A 19,733-nucleotide genomic window follows, 5' to 3' on the forward strand; every position below is an offset into this window, starting at 1 on the left:
TCCCACTGCTACGGGCAAGCTCTCACCAGGTGACGGTGTGATGACCATTTAAACAGAGTCAAGCAGCGAGGAAGTTGGTATCTCACTGAAAGAGGAAGAAAAACCTCACCAGAGCTGAAAAGTGGCAGCAAAGTCATCCAGGGTCTCACGAGGCTCCTCTGCTGGACCCTCCAGCTGCAGGAAGGCATTTACTGCCCTGCCACCACATTGGCAGAAGGAAGAGCAGTCTTATTTATGTTTTTTTTATGAGCACACTGAGGAATCCTTGCAAAACCTTGAGAAGCCTGTGTCAGGGAGGGGCTGCCCTTTTAAATGAGCTCATTTAAGCTGGATATATGACTAATTAGCAGGGTAGAGGTGACAGCTCTCAGGCTGGGGAATCAGGCAGCATGCACAGTCGTGTTTACCTCCACACAGCCTACAGCAGCTGGCTGGCCGGGAGGGGCAAGGACTCGGGTTAGTCATTTGAGTTATTTGGAGCAAGAAACCCCTCCCTGCCCCAGGAAAGCTGCAATCCCGCTCCCAGGGTTAAATCTGTAGAAATAAGTGAAGCTTTCTGAGGGCAGCAGGTTTCCTTGGAACACTCCAGCTGCCTACTCCCCCATTTGGGCTGACATTTGGTGGCAGGGGTTATCTTTTGGGTGGAGAAGATGGATCCACACAGATCCTCCTGCCCAAACCCCTCTGCTTGCTGCATCCCAGAGGCGCCCAGTCCGGTGCTATGACCCTGATAAAAAACAGCACACTAAGATGGGTTACTCAATCTTAATGTTTTAATTGACTTGAGCAGAAGACATGGTTTCCATAGCAATGGGCCACCAGCCCCAATTTGTACAAAATCGGAGTTAAAAAAAATAAAAGCACCAAAACCTTTAAAAAAAACCCAAAAATGGGCATTTATGAAAAATAAAAAAATACAAAAGCGCCTCTGCCAGTTCACACTCTTCCTGCCTCCTGGAATTTCTTAAACAGAAGTTCATCAGCCCGAAGGGCGAAGGTCAAAGCCCGTTTCTGATAATACAGGGAGTCCATCACCAGGTTGTCAATCACATCTGCCAGGAGATGGGCTCTCTCAACGGAGCTGCCTGGGGCATCATAGCCCAGGGCAGTGAAATGCACGTGCAGGTGGTAGTAGGAGGGTTGGTAATGCAGGTAGATGCGCAACTGGGATCCAGGCACGCCAAAGTGCTTCACTACAGCCTCCTAAGGAGAAAAAAGAAATTAAGACACAGGTCAGGACTAGCGACACGCCGCAAGGGCACGGGGCAGCTGGGGGCAGGCAGCACGTGGACAGACAGACCTTGCAATAGATAGAAAGGAGCATCCCCGGATGGCACGAAAGGCAGAGAGAAAGGGAGAAGTGATTTCTGCTTCCTCCATCCTCACAGCAAGGGAGAGGGGGACATTGGGAAGGACAGAACTCTTCCCTATCCTCCGTTTCAGCCTCCGCAGGGATGGAGTGATGCCTCCGGCTGCCCCACTTTTCTCCCTCCACGATGGGATGTGCTCTCTCCTCATATCGTTTTCCCTTCCACCCTTATCGCTTCGGCTCGCTCGGCAAGTTACGGGGATCCTGTTACCAGCCAGTGTAATTAAAACTATAAACAGCAAAGGCAAACTCCGGCATGTTGGCTTGGTCCGCTGCTCAGTGCACTGCAATCCCCTGACTAATCTCTTAATTAATCTCCGCTTTCCCCAGTGCAATTAACTTTCCAAATTTCTAGCACAGTGAAGGAAAGAAGCTATCACGCATTCATCTACCAAGCATGCCCCATCACAGGGCTGGAAAAAACTCATCAGCTGGTGAAAACGGTCAAGGAGTTGGGAAGGAAGTTACCAATATGGGGAGGATGGGGCTGAACTCCTGCCACTCACTACTAACGGAGAAATATCAAGCACCTCTGAAACACCTTGAACACAGCATGTCCTTCCAACGCCCCAGGGGAAGGTGCAGACAGAGCAGCAGGGACCAGGGTCTCCGGGCAGAGATGTTAGAGAGGGCAGCGCAGCCCTGGTTCGTGATGTATTGTCATCTCTTGGCTACTGGTCCCCACGCAGATGCTGGAGAATGCAGGCAGTGACCTTGCGGCCGGCAAGACGTGCTCTCCCTGGACAGGACAGCAGCGTCGGACAGTCTTGCGCTTACCTTCCCTTCTTGCAAGATGTTCCTCAGCAGCGGGATGTGCTCAGAGGTGAGGTCCCGAAGTGACTTGACCTCCCGGCGGTGAATGAGGGCTATCAGGTAGAGGTCATCCAGCTGAAGAGAGAGAGATGGTAGACGGTGACAGAGGTGACCGCAGAAAGAGCAGATGGAGGCACGAGCACTTTGGACCTGACACACCAACCACAGCTTTCCAGGCTGTGTTATAAGGGGCTACCTGCCGTCATGTTTAACACACACCCAAGCTGGGTTGAATCCAGTATGAATCTCCCAGTATGAGATGCGCTCATCCACAAACCCACTGCATCTCAAAGCAACGTTTCTGGACAAATTGGGTTTTGTCCAGGAATATGCAGAAGAGGACAGCTTCACCCCAACTGATAAACAGTGGGATCACAAATATCTTGTCAGCCTTAAAGGCAGATCAATTGATCAACTCTTTTCTACCATAAACACAGCACTTGCTGTTGCCCTTACATGTTCACAACGTCTCCCTGAGCACCTCCAAAACGTTGTCCCGGTCCAGACTGAGGCTGGCAGAAAAGGTGCAGGCACCCACCCTGCTGCGTGGGGGAAACTGAGGCCCGAGCCCAGGAGGCTGCAGGGTCTGCCAGCAACCCCCACGCGCAGATGCCACGCCAAGCACGGCCTTTTCTGCAGAGCAAGCAAAAGGTTTATCTCCACGCTCAGATGAGGATTTACAGTGAATCACAGTGGCCAAAACTGCAACTGTAGATTTTTCCCGAGTGAAAAGCTTCCTATATTTCCACTGTGCAAATAGCCAGCCACTTTCCAGTTGCGCCAGTTCTATAAATAACTATTTTCAAGACCTAATCGGTCACTGGACAACCCCAGTGCAGTAAAATACGGCCATTCAGCAGCTCTCAGCCAGACCTTTGGCATGTCCCGAAGCACTTACCGAATTCAATGTTTAACAAGATGTACAGTCGTGGATCATTACACTTAAAAAAAAAAAACCAAACCCAAAACCCAAAAAAACCCCCATCTCCTTCAGCTCAGTTAGTGGCTTTCTAATATAAACACTGCAAAGCAAAGGGTTTAGATATTTGAGACCCAGCAGATCTTTTCAAGGCTGTGAGAAACCCATCTGGCTATTTGGAAACAGATGCTTGTGCCAAAAGATGCTCTCAGAACCCTGTCTCGGGGCTCTCGAAACATGAAGCTGCTATTTGCACCCAGCCAGCACAGCGATGCTCGTGGTTCAGTTTGATTCCCAAAGCAGCCTGTGCACAGCTCCGGAAAAAGACAGCGTATCAGCTTGTTCTCTTTGGATCAGGGCTGGCTGGCGGGAGGAAAAGCAAACATCTCTTCTCCTTAGAACAACATCTGCATGTTGCTGTTTGAAACAAATAAGCCTGTTGCTAAAAAGGCCATGAATGATGTCATGCCGGGCATCATTTCAGGCAACGCCTCAGGGCTCCTGCGGGTTTGAAACCAACTCAAAAGAAGTGGAGGAAAAAAAGAAACAAAACACCCTAACCCCCCCCTCCACAATATTTTTAAAAAATTAAAAAAAAAAAACCAAAAAAAAAAACCCAACAAACCCCCAAAACCAACCAAAACCAAGAAACCAACTCAAACCACTATCAAGGCTGGGCAGCAGGAGCTGATGTGGCACCCAGAAAAAGTTGAGGTCGGCAGCAAGCATGCAGACTTCACAATGCAAATGAGAAATCTTTCTCCCATCCATCAGCCTGAAAAAATTACAGGTGAATTCGCAGCATTTGCAGGCAAGGTGCTAAGCTAGTGCAAGGCAATGCCATTGAAGGGACTTCTAAGGGGAGGCTCAGAGAGTCCTGCTGGGAGCTCTGTCTCACTTCCCTAATTTAATTTAGTAGCCTTGCCTGTTTGGTGGGATGCGGCAGAAGGAACTGGTGCTTATGGGCAGCCCCGGGGCTGCTAGGATCAGGTCTGGCTCAGCGTCACCCACAGCCAAGAAGAAATTCCTTGGCTCAAAGGCAGAAGTCGACAGTCCTTGCTGGGATGCTGGCTAGCCTGCCTGGGAAAGAGACAGGCAAAGCAAGGCAAAGGTCCCAGATAACCCCGGGGATGACGGCTCTCTTGTTGCAGCCGTTGGGAAGAAATCAAGAAGATCCTGTTCAGCATACCAAGAGGCAACAGCAGCACGGGGAAACCTCCCCTAAAGACAAATCCTACCATTTAAGCACTCCCTGCCCATGCTAGCTGCAAGATGTGAATACAACAGGTCTCTAGAGAAAGCTAAAGCACATTTTTTAGCCTGCCTCCAATCCTGATGCGAGTCGCAAAGCTTGGTTGCGATGAGCGAGGATTTACACCGAGGCTTTGCTCGAAGCAAGGAAAGGGGCAGCGTGCTGCACTGTTTAGGATCCCTAAATATTGCCACCCTGAAAGTAAAGGGCACTGAACAAGGCATGGTAGCATAAGCATGACTGCAAGCTTGCCGTGTATCACCTGCTTTGCAAAGTCTCTCCAGGAAGAAAGTCATGCCTCCTGGTGAACAAGTGGAAATTCAAGCTTGGTTACCCCATCAAAGCTTGACAAGGGATTTCTGGAATAGCTGATGTGCAAGGAATTCACGGTGACCAGAGACTACCCTGCAGCAGGTTACTCACCTGTCCTCCCCAAGTCATTCTCACAGGCAACTCAGCACCAGACCAGGAATAGGTGTTCCCAGCACAGAAATACAGAATTGTGTTGCCCACAAGCAGGCTTGTGTTCCCCTTTTTTTTAGTTCCCATTTCTAAGTTTTAATCATACTGTAACTTTCCCCACCACAACCTGTGGAAGCATTTTGAGGATCAGAAACACAAAGGGGACTTTTTGACTCCACCAACTTCAAAGGGTGCACGTGTGGAGTTTCACCTCCCCAGGCACATCCCCAGAAGTACAGCACAAAAGGGAGCCGGAGCCCAAGGAAATAATGAGCCACTCAATTTAGGATTACAGCCTGGGCTTAAAAACCTCTGCGTTTCAATGAGTGGCCACTCCCACGCAGGGTTAAGCAGCTGCTCATAAGCTAACAACCATCTGTTTAATATTGCATGGAGGAGAGTTAATGGCAGCAATGAAAGGACAACACATCTGCCCAGTTTGTGCCTGAAGTTGAGGCTTGCAAAAAAAACCCAAACAAGTTCAGCAGGAACAAATACACAGCTGGATTTAGGTTCAAATACATCACGACAACATTTGGGCTAATACAGGAAAGAGAAAGCGAAGCTAATAAATAAATCACCCTGCAGCAGTGAGAACAGCCTGTGTTCTGCAGCGTCCACAATTAGCACGTGATAAAAGGCCTGGCAATATCATCACTTAATGACAGTGTGAACAGGAAGGACACATTCCCCTACTAAAACTTTCATTAGCGTGCTATTAGTAGCACGAATGTGGACATTTCCTCTGGATTACCTTCAGATAGGCAGCATCCCTTCAAAGGTAAGAGGAGCAAACAAACCTGGTTTTGATTCCACTTAAAATCTGGAACTAGAACAAAGCCATTGCAAGGATCTGGGTTTTCATGGATGATTCGATCAGCCTCAGCTTTCTTCTCCAGGATATTATACACCCACTGAAAGAGAAATATGTGATTTATAAACCAGCAGATAAAAAAACTCCACACCTCAGGCACATTCAGCCCAAACTCATGGACTAGTGCACATTCCCCTCCAACTAGAATACAAAAAAAACCCCAATGACTTGATTTTAAGATGACCAAATAATTTCATAGCTGGTAACATTTGTAGTTAATTTTCCATAAAACACTCCAACAACAAACTCCAGGCTATTACGAGCACTTCAGTGAAAAGATACGCCCCCCACCCCACTGCGTGGCACTGCACCGCCAGCTAGCTAAATTATTCAGGGATTTTTGTTTTCCTCTCAAGCATTAAGAACTGGCCACAGCTGGAGATGAGGTATTGAACAGAGATGGTTTAGCCTAGTGTAGAAATAGTTGCATTTACCCCTAAGAGGATTTGGAGATAATTCTCCCCAATGGGGTCTAGCAATACTCCGACCAGACCTGGCTGCTTTACGCAGCCAGAGATGGAGCTGCTGCAAGCGCTAAATACCCAGAGGGGCAACAGCATCCCTCCTCCATGCTCCCACCAGCTGGCAATGGACAGGTACAGGCATTCAGACAGATCAGCCACCAGCACAAGCAACTCTGCGCAAACCAGGCCCCAGCGAGGCAGGCAGCGGTAGAAGCCAGCTCTTGTGGGGCTCAGCAGATGCCCCTTGCAGCATCACGGGGCTGTTTGCACCTTTTTTAACTCCCAGGCTGCACCAAAACCTTTACAACTAGGTCTAGGAAGGGAACTTGGCTGATTTTTTTTTTCCCCTTTCAAAAAGGAAGGAGCAGATTGCTTGCAAGCCTGAGGTTGGATGCAGCTCCAGCTGCTGGCAGCCAGTGCTTGCAGGCGAATACGAAAGGCCCATGTTTTCTTGGGTAATGCACACCTCTTGGTTTCCTGGCTGATTAGAAAACAGCTCGCCACTCTCCTTCTTGTTCCATACTTAAAGCTTCATCCTCCAGACTGCCTGTAATGTCTGCTCTGGTTATCCCCCCGCATTGCTCCTTCAAAGCAAAGCACCATCCAGAGAAGAGTTTTGGCTACAAAATGGAAGATACTAGGGATAAGTGACAGAGTAAAACCAACAGAAAGCATCTTTGCTTTTCCTGGCTCCCAACCTGACCTCGAGCATCCTTCTTTACACCTCAAAAATGTACTCCACACTCTAGCTTAAGTACCGGACTGCCAAGGGAGTCCCCAGCCAGGTCCCTAGAAGATAAGACAAGGCAGCAGAAAACGGGTAGGGCTTGGGAGCTGAAAACGTCCTGAAACATCATTTTCCCCATCAAGTTAAGATATGAAACATTTTGATCGCACCAGGTGGGTAGTGAAGATGCAGCTAGTCTCACAGACACACTGAGCGAGCTGGGCCAGTGGATGCTGTGCACACCAGACACTCAAGATAAAAAGACAGCCCTATGGGGGAACTCTGACAAGTTTAATTAATCTAATCAAAACTTAGGATCATTGTGAACGGACCTGAATATATCCCTTAGGGAGAAACCAACCTCTCCTCCCTTGATCTAGTTTTTGCTTACATTTCTTCCTAGCAACAACGTCTTAGAGAAGATTAGATTCTAAAGCAGTTTTGGAAAGCACAGCACAAGATCGCTGTGCTCTGTGACCCTAGAAGAAAAGCAGAGCAGGAAGCTCAGCAGGAAACGAAAGTTTGCCCTTTTGGGGTTTTGTTTTTTTTTTTAATGCCTGCTTTCTTCACAAGTGCCAAGCTATCAGTGCCCTAAGGAAGTTCACCGATCAGATGAGCTGAATTTTAAACCCAACACTGCCTCATATGATAGGCAGGTCATCAGCTGACTGCTCTTGCTGTTTCCAGCACAAGCCCAGCGAGGACAAAACATGTCCAGAGACTGGCACCACAATAAAACTATTATACTGAAAGCATCCACGCTTTGCATCCTCCAGCAGAAAACAGAAATGCCTCTGTAGTCCCCCAATATTTCTGTTACACTTCCCATTTCCCCTTCCGCTCATCAAAATCAGTTAAAGACAAGAAACGGCATTATCAAATCACAGAGGTCAAGGACTGACTGTGCTGACCATGATTTATCAGCAGATGCTCCTGATGGTCACCAGGAACATGTTTCCATGTACAGAAATCAGCTTGCAAGCATTTTGTGGAAGAGGCAGAGAGCGAGAGCTCAAGCAACTTCTGGTGGCAGCTGCTACACCAGGAAACTTAACAGCCTCTGGAGCAAAAGCACGGAGAAAACATTCATGCAGGTTGCTGTCTGGTGGAAACACACTCTTGTCTTTTTCTCCAGCTAATAAATGCCCCCTGTATGTTACTGGTGTTGCAGCCCGGCTGCCGGCGAGAAAGCTGAACAATGGAGCAAAGAAAAGCAGGCAGGCAAGGAGTAATGGAGCACGCACTGCAGCTTGCAAGGTGCCTTCTGGTACAAGTCGCAGAAAGCAGGATTCACCTTCATCTGCAAGCAATTAGAAAACGGACATTGCAACAGTGAACCCTGTTAACTGTTCTGCTGCTGTTTACAGCGGCAGGAAAGAGGTGTGGGGGATACCCAAGGCCTGCGGTTGGTTGGTTTTTGTAGTTTATTTTTAACAGAAAGCCTCAGCAGACCCAGGATTTGCTTTATTCCCCCATTCTGCACAGGCTGGCATAAACTGGTCCCTACAGACTTGCATTCCTTTGGTCTCTAAAGGAGAAAGATAGGGAGAAGAATGGTCAAAAGGCATGTAAAACAGCAAAAAAGTCCACTGCTGCCTGGGGCAAGAAGGATGCTAAAAGTACAGCTTCACTATGCGGAACACAGACCAAAGGGCCTAATGGCAGAGGAGCTGTAAGCAAAGCCCGAGGAGTGAGTTGCAATGCAGGAATCCAAGAGCAATCTGAGCCTTCCCATTTCCACAACACCCAAGAGACTCCTAAAAAGCCTAGTGAACAGCACCAACGCCCAGGGACCCACCCTCAGAAAGGAGGAAGAACACCCCAGCACAGCCAGTCTCCATAAACCTTGGGAAAGGCAACTTTGGGTACATCTCCAAGGCAAGTGTTTTTCTGCAAAGATAGAGAAGGATGCCCCAGAGGACAGAAAGACGGGGACGCCGGGGAAGTTTAGGGGAAAGAGAGCCCTGTTTAGTATCACTGAGCTTACCCCAAAGGTCAAACAGCCTCAAGAAAGCACAATAGATAAGGGGATGCGTTCAGCAAAGCAGGCAGTATCACAACCCAGGACCAGCAAAAATAATCTGCAGCCGGTCGTGTTTGAGAAATGGGCTGCCCAGCCAGATGAGAGGGTGCAGTACCACGGAGCTGACAACATGCTGATGGAACAACCAACAGGGAGACAGAGGCAAAGTGCTCCTGACTCTTCTGCCTCCAACCTGGGCTTCGGAGGAGACATTTGACAGCCCAGCATGTTGATGAAGGAGACCAAAGACATCTGTCTCTGCAGAGGGTAAGCAGTGGTGCCCATACCTGGATGCTGAAGCTCTGGGACTGGATGAAGGGCAGCGTTATGTTCTTGTAATCCTCCCAGGTTTCACGGATGAGGTGCACTTCTTGACGAAGGTATTTCTGAAGGTGTTTCTCCGTGGCGGGGTACACTACTGTCGTTTTTATCTCTAGAAATAAACACATTTACTGAGTTATCACAGATGAAACCCACATTACTTCCTTCAGTCCCTGATAAATCTGTTTTCCCTTCCAATAATTGCCACACTAACACATATTGAAAAGATACCACTAAAATAGCAGGGTAGGGGAGAATGGACATGGAAAGCAAACAAGTGCTTTAACCTCCCAGGTTGCTGCTGCTTTTCTCGAAGAAGGATAACCCGATAACACAGCCAGGGCCTGTCCTTCCAGTTCAGATGGAGGAGTTTCCTGTCTGAAGGGGTTTTTTTCCCCACACTCACTTTCAGGCATATCAGCAACATCGGTGCAGAGCTGGGGCTCCCAGGGAAGAGTTCATGTGCAGTCAACAACCAGGAGAGAAACACAACCCTGGGGGCAGACACATATCTTACTCATACTTAAATCTGAAGCTCATGGGACGTTATCGAGCGAGCACCCAACAACTTTCTCCAGCCATGAAACCAGACGTCACATGAGCCGCAAGCAGCAGGGCCAGCATGAGCAGCAGCTCCTTCCCAGCTCCTCTGAGCCATCAGGATGCTGGGCCTCGACCCCCAAGTACAGGAGACAAAGAGGTCAAGGGCACAGGGATGAATCCAGAGCAAACAATGCTGGCTGATGGGTTAACACAGCACAGGACAAGCTGAAGGAAGAGGGCTGGGCGATTCCCCTGCACCAGCCAACAAAGAAAGAGCATTTAGCTGCTTGCTCTAGCAAAAGGAAAATAATTTCTGTTTACCTTGAGGTTAAAACTTTGCTGCGTAATTTCTGTGGCATTAAACAGGATGCAAACGTGCATTTCGCCAACCTGGCAGCTTTGACCTTGGCAACAGTAAATCTTACCCACAGCAGTAAAACAGTTGGAAAATAACTGTTTTCGGCTGAGATTAGATGCGCGATACGGAGCCTGCCACAACTCTGAGGGCACCAGCGGTGCCTCCACCTTCCCAGCTGACAGAGAGCTGCTATAAAACTTAACACAGGAAGGAGAAAAAAACCTGTGAGCCTGGACAAACCCTGAGCAGATGACACCAAAGCAAGCGGCTGGGGCACTGCAAACACTGCAGCTTGTGCCCAAGGTCTGCCATGGTCACAAAAGCCATGGGCTGTACACTCACCAGGGTACCAAACAGTCATGCTTCACACTTTATATATGTATATATGCTAGCCAGACACTGAATATAAATAACTATTTGTTCCTAAAGCCAGGATTTAGGGTGCAGGGTTGGTTATTTTTTCTGGTTTCTTTCTTTTTTGTTGTTGGATTTTGGTTGGTTGTTTTTTTTCTGGGGGTTTTCGGGGGGGGGGGGGGTGTTTGGGATTTTTTTGTGTGGTTTTGGGGTTTCTGGGGGGGTTGTTTTTTGGGGTTTTTTTTTTGTTTTTCTGGGTTTTTTTGTTTTGTTTTTTTTAAGATCAGCGCTGCACAAGCTGGGAGACTCTGCCTTTTCATTTCATGCCAAACCCAGCTTAATGAAATCCACAGGAAAATGCTGGTAACATGAAATATGAAAATGCAAACCACAAGGGCAGTCTGGTCTGATTCCCACCATACACATGTTCAAACAAGGTTGTTTTCCAGGACTCAATTAGCACTCCTAGTGGGATGATGTAATAGCAAAAAAAAAAAAAAAGACAAGGCTGTAGCTCCTCCGCTCCTCACTTAAAAAGAACAGGAAAGCACTGGGGAGAAAACAAAAAAGCAAAAGATAAGGAAATACTATTCCAGCCTCAGGCTGACACTTCCACATTTTAACTTTATACCCCAAAACAAGAGCAGGGACCGCAGCAGAAACCCCTCCATGCCGGGGGTGGTGATCACCACAATCCGTGCACTGGCTGGGATGGGGTTGCAGAGGACCCTTCATGGCTTCCCCAGCACCTCTCCAGTTTGGGGAGTGGCTGCTGATGGTGGAGAGAGCACTTAAGATACTTTAAAGCCTAGCGTAAGATCAGAGAAATCCTTAATGTGCAGCTGCGGTTGAGCAGCAGATGTTTGGAAGAAGAGGGGGGAGACTGTGGTTCACTAATGATTATTTCCCTTCTAGAGATCTCATCAACCCTGAAACGCCCCAGCAATGCTAATTAGCATAAATCAATACAACCAGAGAAGCTGTTTGATAAATGTTCAGAGCCTGACTATCTTCAGGAGCCCGTGCAGGGGATGCAAAGTCACAGCTAAGGCTGGGCTCGGCCGCAGGAAACATCCACGCAAGACCAGGCTCGCCACAAAGTCTTTCCATTGCTGGCGACTGGCCGCGTTCATGCTCCATTTTAAAAGCCGCCCTGCTCCTGGCAGGTTCCATGAGCATTAAAGCATCACGTACGCCATGAGGCAGCCGAAACCTACCCTGGCCTGGAATTGGGGCTAAAGAACCGCTGGACACGTGATGGTGGGTTTTTAAACTCGCTGAAGGGTCAGGGATTGTCTCCGCTTGCGTCTGAGTCACATCAGCCAGCATGTTCCTGAACACCAGCCCAGGAATGCCAAGAAATGCCTGTGGTTTACTCTGGAAGTCAGGACTGACCATCAATTAACTGGAGGTTATAAAAAAGGAGGTTTAATTGAAGGATCCCGGATAAGCAGGAGGCAGAGGTACTGCGATGGCAGAGAACAACCGATCAGGCAGTTCACCCTACGAAGGGTGTTTGAGGGGATACATTGCACCGTTGCCTCCCTGCCCAGGAGAAAAGGAAGCTTGGATCGACCAGAAACAGAATGATTTCTCCCCTCTCCTGCTAAAAACAAGAGCAAAGAAACAACCCAAGTCACAAAAAACGAAACAGCACCTCAGTTTGGGGAACTTATAGAGAAAAGGGCTGAAAGCAGCTGTCACCAAGAGGAGAGGATAAAACACATTACCCCATGCTCCCTGCAGTGCAAGACAGCTACCTGTCGCAGATAGGAAGGAGGAAGAGAGCGCTCGTGCCCGTAGGAAAGTACGCTACAGGCTCACTAGCGATGCCTTGTCCCCTTTCGCACTGCGCTGTCCCTAGGCTCTGCCAAAATCCCCCTCCAGCTTGGCACATCAAATTTCAAACTGATGCAAATGGCGTTGCCACTCATCCCACTCAGCAACATTAAAATGGACCACTGTAGTTTTGTTTTAAATAGATTTAAACATGCCGGGGAGCCGAAAGAGGCACGCAGGTCAGGAACAACCCGTCTCTACTTTTGGGCAGGAATGCTTTTTCCTCCCTTTGCTAGTAGGAAGCCGAGCTTTGGCTTGTAATCTGCCTAGTCAACTCAACTGTCAGGTGCAGGAAGATGCCAAGCCCAGGAAACAGAAGACAAAGTCACATTTGGAGCTCTTTCAAGTTTTCTTTTCCTCTGCAAGCCTCTGTCCTGCTGCATACAGCTCTGCGCTGTCTTCCCATTTTCAGGTATCTCCTTCGACGCAGCCCTAACTAAATATAACGACGCACAACCCCGCCTTCTCCTGCTGTATTAACATAGTTTATTTAGTTTTATGATCACAACTGCACAGCAGTCACAGGGGAACACCAAATTTTAACCCACCCCCAACCAGATACAATCACGGCTTTGCCTCAGACATCTCGGGCTCTCATTACTGAACAAAATAAAAGCACAAAAGAAAAGGATAAAGCTTGCAAGAGCTCACAATCTCCAAGGCCAGCACATGCCAGGGCAAGCCAAGCGTGCTGCTGGAGACTTCTGCCATGGCTCTCTGGCCCCTGGTTCTCACCCAGGGAGGACTCGGTGGGCTCTAGCTGCAACAGCCACAGCAAAGAGGAAATTTGCAGCTTTCCAACTCCCAAAAACCAGAGCAAAGCATGGCGATACCTCCCACTGTCCCACAAACCACCCCATGCACTCCTACTGCTTCAGGCTCCAGCTTTTTCTTTAAAGTGTAAATGCAAAGAGTTTTCTTCGCTGGGCAAGCCCCACACGCAGGCGGAGTGTGGAAATGCTGGGAGACAAACCAGCCTTCCCAGAGCAGCTTGTGCAAGTTTCTCCAGCTCCTCACTGCCTGAAACCAGATGCTTTTTGGGCTCAGGAAGGCAAGGATATGTATCACTTCCTGCATGACTGAATACTTTCCTTCCACGCTCTCCTATTTCTCCCACAATTTCTCCACCCTGTGTTGGAGAGATAGAGCCGGAGCATCTCCCGATGTGCTCATTTTCAGACGTTTTTAATAAGCTTCAACATGCAGCACAGGGATGAGGCATGCCCAGTGAGTAAAGACTCCTTAAAGGACTGATAAGAGCCCTTAAATTACACCAGCACAGCTTTGGTGCTGTGAAACACAACATCCCTCAGCAGCCAGGCAAGAGGAGGCTGCTTTTTGCTGGAAACAGCAAGCTCTCCTTGCTAAACGGGTGTGAGCACCACCAGGAGCTGGATGTTATCGGGGAACATGTTGATTGAACCATCTGGCTTTTGCAATTGAGCCTTTGGCAGCAGGAAAATCTTTCCCCTGCTATGAAAGCAGCCCTTCCTCTCCCTGCAAGGGAGAGTCCCAGAACTGGGGTTTCCTCCACCAGTATCTCACACCTCTAGGCATAAGCTGCCTCTTAAATCTAGGTAACATCAAACAACTGGCCTTAAAATAAGTTACGCATGCCTGCCTTCGCCAGTAGCAGAGCAGTTACTCTCAGAGGGCATGCTCTCTGACACTGCTCCTCCTAGCAAACTCATTCACAAACTTCCTTCTCCTTACTCGGATGGTTTGGGTTGCCCTTTAGGCAAACTCTGACTGTTATTAAACTGTTTTGCAAATGTTATTTCCCATTTTAGCCTTGACACATCTCTCCTAGTGGCCAGTAAAACTGACAAGCCAAGCAAGACACAGATGAGGTCCTCTTTCTGACCAGCACCATCTTCATAGATCCCAACAGCAGTGCACTCCCAGCCCTAAAAAAATCTCATCTTTAAGCAGCAGCAGAGTGAAATTCCTCTTCCCAGGAGAGAGGGGAGTCATTTGCTCAGGTAATGTGCTTCTTTTGGCCTCCCTTTCTCTGCCTTCACCACGCAAACAAAGTGTGACTGGCCCAGCCTCGCAGGCTCTTTTACCACCAAGACAAAACAAGCTTTCATCGCATGGGGCCTGTGTTAGCTTGACTCCGCAGCAGGAACAGCATCCAACTCACATAAACGAGGAGGCGGGGAGAGGGTGAAGAAAATACTCACTTTCAGCTATCAAGAAACTCCACCTGAATGAAGAGTCCCCCGGGGACTTCAGACCACAAAGGTGGCATTGAGAAACACACTTCAAAAAAAGCAGAGGGAGCTAGAGGCAGCTCCTCACGCCATCAACGCGAGTCACTTGCAGTCCTGATTTCCTCAGTCTGGAGGTTCATCCTACCTTCAGCCTACCTTCATAAAGTGAGAAGCTGAGTTCTGGGGGGCTTAGCCACCTGGGATGCTGTGAAATCCCCAGGGTGAATTCCTCTTCTGCATAACACTGTGACCCAGGGCTTTTTGGAGGAACTGCTTAATGCCAAAGTCTAACCTTTTCTGCAAAATACTTTTACTGCATCGTGTTAACCAGGTGTAAACCTGCAAGTGCCAGGAGATAAAACCCTGTATCTCTCTAACCCTGCAACCAAGAGGCTGGGTCTCCACATGATCACTTGACGTCCTGGCATTTCTCACAAGCCCTGACATTGTCTGCAGCCTTACAGGAAATTTCTCCTTTGTGTTAGGTTTATGAGCTGCATTCCTTGTATTGACTCCCTCCTTGGGCCATGACTGAGCTCAAAAGGACAATTTCCTTCCCCTCCTGACATACGTGACATTTCCTGTAGTGCCAGCCCAGCTGCCTGCCAGCAGCTCACACAACACGCCCACAAAAAACAGCTATTCGGCGACAAATTGCTTCAAAGAAAGAAGCCTCCTTGCTCACTGCTCAGAGCCGGGGAGCCTGAAGAGCAGCACTGGGGTCCACAGCCCCCTCCTGATCTGCTGCTTGGGGCTGCCCAACATCCAGAGCAAGCACAGCAATGCCAAGGAGAGGGGTGGGAAGCAAAGATGCACCACTGGGTAATGTTTCTGCAAAAACCTACCTTCTCAAGGCAATTTTAAAAGTAATTAAAAAGATAAACTTCAGCAGAGGGAAGCAAGAGGCTTTTTTCCCATTCAAACCCCCAAGAGAAACTGCACAAACACTCATCCAGAAGCAGCAGGTTTGGTCCAGCCATACATGAACAAACAGCATGGCTACGTGGGGCAGAGTCACAGCACAGAGGACACACCAAACAGAAACAACCTGAGCGAGGATTTAGTTTAATGAAGCTCCAGAAACAGGACATGAGAAGACCCAGATTCACCTGGTTTTGTGCCAGTCTCTCAGAAAAAACAGGACCTCGCACAGCACTGACAGAGACTGGCAACCCTTTAACAGCCTTTTCACCCTAGTGTGGGGTTTCGCACCTGGCATAAATCTTAAATAAAATAAAAAATTTTGCTATCAGAATAATGCTGGAGTTACACATCGCTGCAGCAAAGCTGTACAAGGAAGTCAAATGCCAGCACCACTGGCAGGGCTGCAGCTGGAGAGAGGCCCAGGGGATTTTAGTCTTGCAATGCCACCTCGTGGGAATCGCTGCCAGTCACTGCAGGAGTTGGAATGCAGCAGGCACCCAAGCAGGAGTCTTCCCGGTTGCCGAAGCATAGCCTTAACATCTTCCCACGCAAGGCATCCACAACAACCATGGTGTCGCGGTGTTTTCCCGCCATTGAAATGTGGCATTGCAACGCTGAAACCTCTGATTTCAAGTCCTCAACAGGACAAGAGGAGCTTTGCACAAATCGCAAGCTCCCAAAGCCAGACAGTGCTTCTTCCTACACCATGGAAACAGCACTAAAATAGGAGCATTTTCGGGAAGGCACATCAAACATTCTGAAAATTTAATTCGGGACTGCAACAACTTCTTACTTAAGGCTATCACTCCAATTAATTTTGACTCTGTTAAGCCTGTTTGGCTATCGTTGTGTTTCTGGAAGCGTCAACACATAATTAATCACCACACTTCCAGAATTTAAACACATACCAGCATTAAATCAAAGTGCCTGGCCTGCCAAAAGAGCAGCCCTGCTTTCCAGCAGCAGCTGCAGAGTGCCACAATCACAGGACACCTTTCCACCATGACAAGAATCTGTCTTGCAGGATGACAGCCTTCCACGGAAGCTCTCCAACCTGCTCATCTAACCTCATCATACTCAGTTATTAATAGGGTTTTGTAACACATGGATGCATGAAATCAGCGGGGAGAGGCTTGAAAGGCAGAGGCTGGGTGCCCATCTGCCCCAGGCACTTGACATTACCAGAATTTAAATCCCCCCTGCAAACATGCTAGCTGTTTGTCCTTACCAGGTGACATCAGGCAACAAAAATAAAGAGATGATACCCTGGAATGAGAAGAAGCTGATGTGCTCTGCAGAGATTGTTTTCAAGGTAGACCTTACAGGGAGAGACAATATCTGAACTGTCATCACTGAAAAAAGCCACAAGGAAAGCTTTCAGACCCACAAGCCCTTCTTCACCTTTAAATCAAGGCACAGGCAGATGATTGCAAGTAATCAAGCGATGGCCATTTAATGGCCAGCCACTTATCAGCTGAGCTAGGTGTCCGACAGTGCAGGGAAAAGGGGGTGAAATGAGGCAGCATGCAAAGCCTCAGGAGTAAGACGCTGCCTTCAGAGTGGCAACAATCCACCGTTCTCCCCACCTCAGCCAGGTCTGCTGCTGTCAGCCAAACCACGACCGGGTTGGCATGGTCAGATCCGGCACCAGCGCTTGCCTGTCTTGCTGCAACCTCCCCTCCAGAGCTGGCAGAAGCACACTGACTGGCATCCCAGCTATGACCACTGGTCCGCAGCTGAGCCATGGAGCAAGCCACCCTCCCGGGACACCCCCATGTGAGGCTGAGAGTGCTTACCACTCAGCTCCGCGGGAGGATAGAGATGGTACGTGCTGTAAATGTCATTGCGCATCTGCAGGTCCAGCTTCGTGTGCTTCTTCAGCAGGTCTGATACCTTCTCCTCCTGGAAAGGAGTCTTTTCCAGGATGACTACGGCATCTGTTCCCTCTCCGGAGGGGCTGGTCAGCTGGAATAAGAACAGATAAAGCTGTCAGCAAACACAGACCCAGGGCTGGCTGGAGATTTTGAGGCCAGGACCTGAACGCCTCCACCCAGGGACCACAGCAGACACCTTGCAGCCCCTCAATCCTTGTGCATAAACTCCCTCCTAGTCCAGCCACCCACAGGGCAGCACCCATCCAAAAATAAAAGGCACATTTGCCCTGAAGCACGGCAGGAAGCTGCTCCCCATCAGGGAACACGAGTGGTTTTTTTGGAGGAGCACAGGATGTGGACAATGTCTCAGCCCATCTGCTCATCCCTGGATGCTCCCAGCACCTGCATTCCCGCTGACCCACATCACCGATTTCATCTCAGATACTCGCAAGTTGACATGGGGCCACTGACCGGGCAGTCGTAGGGTCAGGAAGAGGGCAGAGGCAGGCACAGGGGTTTGCATCATGGTCAGGGAGCAAACCTAGTCTGTTCTGGGGCAGGGAGCACCACTGCCCTGGTCCAAGGAACCACAACCCAGATCCGGATGTGGCCTGGACATACTGGTTTTGGGAAGCACCGGGTGTGGAGCACATCCCTAAATCGCTCCCGTCTGTACAGGACCCAGGCGAAGCCTCACTGAACACCGCCTGGGGAGAGAGCAAAGGGATCCACCCGGGGCTCCCAACCCAGCCACGCTCACAGGGCAGAGCGGGCAGGTCTGCGCCCGCTTCAGTGACCCACTGACCATCACCCCACTGCCCCGAGAGCAAAGCAGCGGCCTGAAAACCTCCCTGTCCTCACTGCCTGCTCGGACGCACATCTCCAGGGGACAGAAGCCAAGGCGGCTGCGCTGCTCCCATGCCACGCTCAGCCCCTCTGGCCATAAAGGCTTCCAGCTGATAGCATATTTCCATACATTCTGTATGGTATGTCTAAATATTTTGATGGTTTTAATATTTTGTACCAGCTGTGGAAACTGGTTTGCTGCTAGGTGACTGTAAAAGTGAGAGTTGGTAAATAATTATTAGAAATCTTATACTAACACTATGATTGAAACAACAGACAAAAGTGTAGCCAAGCAATTAACTAGTAGAGGTAGTTACTCATAAGTTTTGCAGTTCTTTGCTCTTATGACTAGATGTTCCTGTACACTAGATGAAAACAATGTTGAGACTGAACACATATGATTGAAACTGTGTTAAGCTTCAAGATCAAAGAACAAGGACAAGAATAAAGACTTCAGGGACAGCCAGCAAGAACTTCCAATGGGTCGGTGGTTGCAAAAGCAGCCCTTCGACTCAAATGGTTCCTTTATTGCACATGATCGGACGTAGGCAGTATTATGATAATCAGTTGCAATCATTTTTGTATATGTATACTAATCTGATTAATATGCAATTAGTTATTCTATATAACTTATTAGTGCTAAAGCTGTGGTAGGCACGCTAGGTGGAACTGTCCCCCGTGCATCCAGCGCTGCAATAAAGAATACCTGCTTTCTAAAAATCCCAAACGAGTCTTAGGGAGTTTCTTCAACCGGCTTTTCGGTATCACAGCCTGCTGCCCCCCCACACTTTACCGGATTTGAGCAGCACCGGGCTGGAAAAGCGGATCCGGGGCTACACTTTGTTGAATAAAGAAGGGATGAGGCCGGGCCGTAGCCCTGCGGAGAGGAGGGGACCGGGGGGGGGAACGAGACCAAGGGAGCCCCCGGCCACGTTGAACCCGGCCGCGCCATGCGGCCTCGGTGGGGGCGTGGCCCTCCGTGTAAGGGGCGTGGCTTGTTGGCGGGGGCGTGGCCTGACAGGAGGTTGCCGCCGCAGGGGCGCGGCTAGCGCCTCAGCGGGGAAAATGGCGGCTGGCCTGCCCGGGCCTGCCCCCCCCTCCCCCCCCCCCCCCGGCCCCGGTCCCGGTCCGGTACCTCCCCGTGCAGGAACACAGCCTTGTCCCTCGCCGACTCCCGCAGCACACGCCGCAGACGCAGCTCCGCCAGGGGGAAGGGGGCGGTGACGGTCCCGCCGTGGGGCGCGGCCCCGGCCTCCTCCTCCCGCTTCCTCTTCGGCCGCGGGCCCTCCGCCATCGCGCCCCTTCCCCTCACTGCGCCTGCGCGGCGGCGGCGCCGCCGCCAAGAGAGGCGCGGACGCCGGGCGGCCATCGCGCCCCCTGGCGGCTTGGCGGTGCAGCAGGGATCCACGCCCCCCCCCCCCCAAACCCCGGTCCCCTTGGGGCACAAGGAGGGTCAGGGGATCGACCCCAGCCCCACCTAAAAGCTGCCTCTCCCCCACCTCACAGGAGCCCACACAGGGGTCAGGGATCAACACCCCCCCAGTTTGGGGTCTCTTAC

The 19,733-nt window shown here is 49.8% G+C and overlaps 1 protein-coding gene across 2 annotated transcripts; it reads right to left on the reverse strand.

The window, feature by feature from the left end:
• Positions 1–755: 755 nt before the first annotated feature.
• DCPS (decapping enzyme, scavenger) lies at positions 756–19,500 on the reverse strand. Of its 2 annotated transcripts, none has more exons than XM_069788242.1 (6): positions 19,311–19,500; positions 17,252–17,420; positions 9,191–9,336; positions 5,616–5,729; positions 2,147–2,257; positions 756–1,203 (listed from the first exon to the last, which is right to left on the reverse strand). In XM_069788242.1, exons 1-6 carry the CDS (start codon positions 19,467–19,469, stop codon positions 937–939), a joined length of 966 nt encoding a protein of 321 aa, XP_069644343.1. In that variant the 5' UTR covers positions 19,470–19,500; the 3' UTR covers positions 756–936. The 2 variants fall into 2 exon arrangements, with proteins under 2 accessions (XP_069644343.1, XP_069644342.1); XM_069788241.1 differs by lacking the exon at positions 19,311–19,500 and adding an exon at positions 18,969–19,146.
• Between the last annotated feature and the right edge of the window lie 233 nt (positions 19,501–19,733).

The sequence above is a fragment of the Haliaeetus albicilla genome, chromosome 7 (genome assembly GCF_947461875.1).
Source record: "Haliaeetus albicilla chromosome 7, bHalAlb1.1, whole genome shotgun sequence".
Taxonomy (NCBI): domain Eukaryota; kingdom Metazoa; phylum Chordata; class Aves; order Accipitriformes; family Accipitridae; genus Haliaeetus; species Haliaeetus albicilla.

Bases quoted from the DNA above. Each gene is read 5' to 3' on its own strand.
- DCPS (XM_069788242.1), bottom strand. From the start codon at position 19,469: ATGGCGGAGGGCCCGCGGCCGAAGAGGAAGCGGGAGGAGGAGGCCGGG. The intron at 5,730-9,190 runs GTATGGGCACCA...TTTCTCTTTCAG, and splicing joins CCCAGAGCTTCAGCATCCAG to TGGGTGTATAATATCCTGGA. The intron at 1,204-2,146 runs GTAAGCGCAAGA...TTTTCTCCTTAG, and splicing joins ACATCTTGCAAGAAGGGAAG to GAGGCTGTAGTGAAGCACTT.